The sequence below is a fragment of the Lipotes vexillifer genome, unplaced genomic scaffold, assembly GCF_000442215.2.
Source record: "Lipotes vexillifer unplaced genomic scaffold, Lipotes_vexillifer_v1.1 scaffold496, whole genome shotgun sequence".
Lineage (NCBI taxonomy): Eukaryota > Metazoa > Chordata > Mammalia > Artiodactyla > Lipotidae > Lipotes > Lipotes vexillifer.
In genome coordinates this window covers 9,597,546-9,602,532 of record NW_006786690.1, presented here as the reverse complement: position 1 = coordinate 9,602,532, position 4,987 = coordinate 9,597,546, and the positions used below count along the sequence as shown (strand labels likewise).

The 4,987-nt window shown below is 46.0% G+C and overlaps 1 protein-coding gene across 1 annotated transcript in view; it reads right to left on the bottom strand.

Moving 5' to 3' along the window:
• The window catches only part of LOC103076110 (spermatogenesis-associated protein 21-like), an 11,056-nt gene that overhangs the window by 612 nt on the left and 5,457 nt on the right, over positions 1–4,987 (bottom strand). The window contains exon 4 of the mRNA XM_007459322.1: positions 2,294–2,589. Coding sequence (XP_007459384.1) covers positions 2,294–2,589 — 296 coding nt within the window. The remainder of the gene's footprint in view (positions 1–2,293; positions 2,590–4,987) is intronic.

The window sequence follows — 4,987 nt, the reverse complement described above, 5'->3', positions numbered from 1 at the left end:
CGCTCTTCCTAAAGTATCAGCACTACCCTCTCCGCCAGATTATTCCCATCAGCATGGAAACATGCGGTATCATCTTCCCTCTTTAAAAGAAAAAACTCTCCCGACAGTACAAAGCCTTCCAACTACCATCCCAGTTCTCTGCTCTTCCTTTAGAGCAAAATTCCTTGAAAGATTTGGCTGTACTCTATCTCCACTTTCCTCCTATCTCCAGTCTGGCTTCTGCCACTATGCCCCAACCAGACCCTTGCAAGGCGGTGGTCAGATCTCTGCCCTCCTCAGAGCCTACCACTGAGCGGTGATAGACCCAGATGACCACTCCATCCCTCTGGAAATGCCTTCTTCTCCAGACTCCCACTCTCTCACCAGCTGGCTCCCTCCCTGAGTATTCGGCAGTCTCCTTCGCTGGCTATTCCTTGCTCTTGCTCCATTTTTTAAATATTTATTTATTTATTTATTAATTTTTGGCTGCGTTGGGTCTTCGTTGCTGCACGTGGGCTTTGTCTAGTTGCGGTGAGCGGGGGCTACTCTTCGTTGCCATGCGCAGCCTTCTCATTGCGGTGGCTTCTCTTATTGCGGAGCACAGGCTCTAGGTGCACGGGCTTCAGTAGTTGTGGCGCGTGGGCTTCAGTAGTTGTGGCTCACGGGCTCTAGGGCACAGGCTCAGTAGTTGTGGCGCATGGGCTTAGTTACCCCGCAGCATGTGGGATCTTCCCAGACCAGGGCTTGAACCTGTGTCCCCTGCATTGGCAGGCAGATTCTTAACCACTGCACCACCAGGGAAGTCCCTCCATTTCTAAGTGTGGTAGAGACCCAGTGATTTGTCCTCAGATGCCTTCCTGCTCTATATTCACTCTCCTAGATGTTATCCCCATTTTTTTTTTTTTGCGGTACGCGGGCCTCTCACTGTTGTGGCCTCTCCCATTGCGGAGCACAGGCCCCGGACGCGCAGGCCCAGCGGCCATGGCTCACGAGCCCAGCCTTTCTGTGGCATGTGGGACCCTCCCGGACCAGGGCACGAACCCGCGTCCCCTGCATCGGCAGGCGGACTCTCAACCACTGCGTCACCAGGGAAGCCCAATCCCCATTTTTTTCACATTTACATCTCCCATCCTGACGTCTCTGTCCTTCCTAACTCCAGATGTCCTCCTGGCATTTCTTCTTGGGTGTCTAGAACATGACCAAAGCAGAGCCTTAGGTTCTTCCTGTCTGCTCCTTCCCCAGTGTCACCACCTTGGTTAATGACACCACTTGTTGCTCAGGCCCCAAACCTAAAGCCTCTTTTTTTAAATAGAAGTAGAGTTGATTTACAATATTATATTAGTTTCAAGTGTACAACATAGTGGTTCAATATTTTTGTAGATTATACTCCCTAAAGGCTCTTTTGATTCCTCTTTTTCCAACCTACCATTCCACCAGGCAGACGATGACTGTATATTCACAGGTTGCTCAGTCAAATCAAAGAACCAGGAAGTGGCAGAGTTGGCAGATGTGGGGATGGCTGGGAGGGGAATGGGAGCCTCCCAGGTGTTCAGGGAAGCTTTGGGTTGTGTGCTGTGACTGAGAGCAAATGGGTGGAAGAAATCCGTGCTGATGTGGAAAAAGCCATGACCTGGGGTGAATCCAAGGACTCTAGAGTGTAAGAGCATCCTTGACCCCCACCCAAGATGCACACACATGCACATGTGCAAATACACACATACCCGCATGCACATACATGTGCACACTCATGCAAAGACACAGGCACACGCTCACACCTTCCCCAGTTTGACTCCAAATACTGTCCCATTTCTGCCTCTGCCCCCTTCATCCTCCTGATCCCCAGCCCACCCTGTCCCCATCCCCACTGTGGCTCTACTTACAGGTGGAGGAACAGGTCCCAGTGCTGCCTGGATCTCCACAGCCTTGTCCCTAAACAAGGGAGGAACTCCCAGGTGAGGGAGGGGCTCTGCTCAAGGCTTGCCCCTTGCACACTCCTTCTCTCAGCCCCCAGGACACTCAGGTCCACCGCCCCAGCTTACTTCCCCTGGCTTTCTAATCCCAGACGGGCTCCTCATACCCTCACATCCCCTGTGGGGACGTGGCTCTTGAAGAATAGGCCCATGGAACAAAGAATTCTGGTATTAGAGCTACTATACAGATGGGGAAATGGAGGCCCAGCGGGGCATGACTTGACCAAGTTCTACATCATATCAGGAGCTGTCGGGACTAGAATTCACCTCCCCTGTAGTTTAGCAGAAGAGCAGTCTTGTTGGGGTCAGGGAGTGGGGTGGGGGGCCATCAGAGGATGCCTTACCTTTCTTTGGGTGTGTTAGGTCTTGGCATAGATGGTGGGGAAGAGTGGGCCGTCTTTTCCTCCAGAGTTGCCGTGGGCATTAAGGACATTGCTTCCTGGAGACTGTCCTCATGTCCCCCTGAGCCAGGCTCTGGCAGAGCGCCCTGTGGCCTGATGGGTGGGGTGTCCACTTCCTTGGGAGGCTTGTTCCCCAGTTGCTGTCCACGGCTGCCCAAGGTGCAACAAGGCTCTGTTGGCTGCACTATGTCTGACTCATTGGCGGCCAGGTGACCTGGGAAGGGCTGACACTCTGGGTCCTGCCAAGGACAAGGACATCAAGATGGTGAGCCCCATCCTGGCTCTCAGGTGACCCTCAACACTCACCCAGAGACCAGCTGTCAAACCCTTACTCAAGCAAGCACTGCAAGCATTATCTTACTGAGTTCTCCCAGCACCCCTAGAACGTTGCCCACTTTCCGTCACTTTGAGGGATGAGGACATTGAGGCCCAGAGGAGGCAGGACCTGCCCAAAGTCATATCCAGGCTTCTCTGTGCAGGTAGAATGGGAGCCTGCAGAAAGTGAGATGATCCTCTTTAAACGGGATTTCCCAAGGGATGTTTCAAAGAACGAGAGTCCTTCACGGCACTCCCTACAAAGGGGATTTTTACACTAACTGATTTCAAGACTTTAGTAAGTTGCTATAGTCAAGACAGTGTGGTGTTGGAATAAGGATAGACAAATAGATGAATGAAACAAAGCAGAGAGACTCACACATATGTGGTCAAGTGATTTTCGACAAAGGTGCACACTCAGCAGAGAAAGGATAGTCTTCGACAAATGGTGCTGGGATGGTTGGACAGCCATATGCAAAAAATGAACCTCAATCCATCACTCAGATCATATGCAAAATATTAACTCAAGGTGGATCATAAACCTAAATGTTAAACCTAAAACAATAAAACTTAAAGAAAACATCGGAGAAAATCCTATGTGACTTCAGGTTGAGTAAAGATTTCCAAGAAATAAATACCAAAAGCACAGCCATAAAGAAAAAGCTGATCAATTAGACTTCATCAAAATTAAGAACTTCTGTTCTTTGAAAGTCACTGTTAAGAGAATGGAAAAGACAGCTCCCAGACTGGGAGAAAACATTTACAAATTAACATATATTATAAAGGACTTGTATTCAGAATATATAAGAACTCTCAAAACTCAAGAATAAAAAAACAACCCAGTTTTGTAAAAAAAAAAAAAAGGTCAGAAAGTGAAATGACAATCCATAGAATGGAAGAAAAAATTTGTAAATCGTAGATCTGATAACAGTCTCATATCCAGAATATATGAAGTGCTCTTACAACTCAACAATAGATTGACTAATTCAATTTAAACGATGGGCAAAGTATTTGAATAGACATTTCTCCAAAGATATACAAATGGCCCATAAGCGCATGAAAAGGTGCTTGGCGTGATGAGTCATTAGGAAAATGAAAATAAAGACCACAGTGAGATTCAACTATACACCTATTAGAATGCTTAGAATTAAAAACTGACCGTACCAAGTTTTGGGGAGGATGTGGAGCAAGTGGAATTCTCATACATTTGCTCATGGGAATGTAAAATGGCACAACCACCTTGGAGAAAAGTTTGGCAGTTTCTTAATAAGTTAAACATACAAGTACCATATGGCCCATTCTACTCCTAAGCATTTATTTGCCCAAGAGAAATGAAAGTACATGTACATACAGACATGAATGTTTCTGTAAGTCTTATTTGTAGTAGTCAAAAAGTTGAAACAAACCAAATGTCCATCAATAGATGAAAGAATGAAGAAACTGGTTTTTGTTTATTTCCACTGTACCGCAAAGTGATTCAGTTATACATATATAAACATTCCTTTTCATATTCTTTTCCTATATGGTTTATCACAAGATATTGAATATAGTTCCCTGTGCTATATAGTAGGACAAGAAATTTTGACATATCCATACAATGGAATATTACTCAGCAATAAAAAGAATAAAGCATTCATCCACACAATAACATAGCTGACTCTCAAAATAATCATGATAATTTAAAGAAGCCAGACTGAAAGAGTGGATACTGTATGCTTCTATTTATGGAAAAATTTGGGAAATACAAACAAAGTTATAGCGACAGAATGCAGATCAGTGGTTGCCTGAGGCTGGGGGTGAATGGGAAGAGAGATGACAAAAGGGCACAGAAAATTTTGGGGGGTGATAGATGTGTTTGTTTTCTTGATTGTGGTGATGGTTTCGTGGGTATACACATGTGTCCAAAACATCAAATTGTATACTTGAAGTATGCGCAAGTGTATGTCAATTATACCTCACTGAAGCTGTTTTTTTTTTTTAAAAAAAAAAACACAACTTAAATCTTAAAATAAAAATAAATTAAAAGATATTTTACAGTCAAATAAGTTTGGAAAAGGCACCATACTCTAACCACATCTTGCAGGGTCCCATAGTGCTCAGCAGCTAAGAAACAGATGCTAGAATATCCTAGCATTAAAAAAAAAAAAAATTGAGGGCTTCCCTGGTGGTGCAGTGGTTGAGAGTCCGCCTGCTGATGCAGGGGACACGGGTTCATGCCCCGGTCCAGGAAGATCCCACATGCCGTGGAGCGGCTGGGCCCATGAGCCATGGCCGCTGAGCCTGCGTGTCCAGAGCCTGTGCTCCGCAATGGGAGAGGCCACA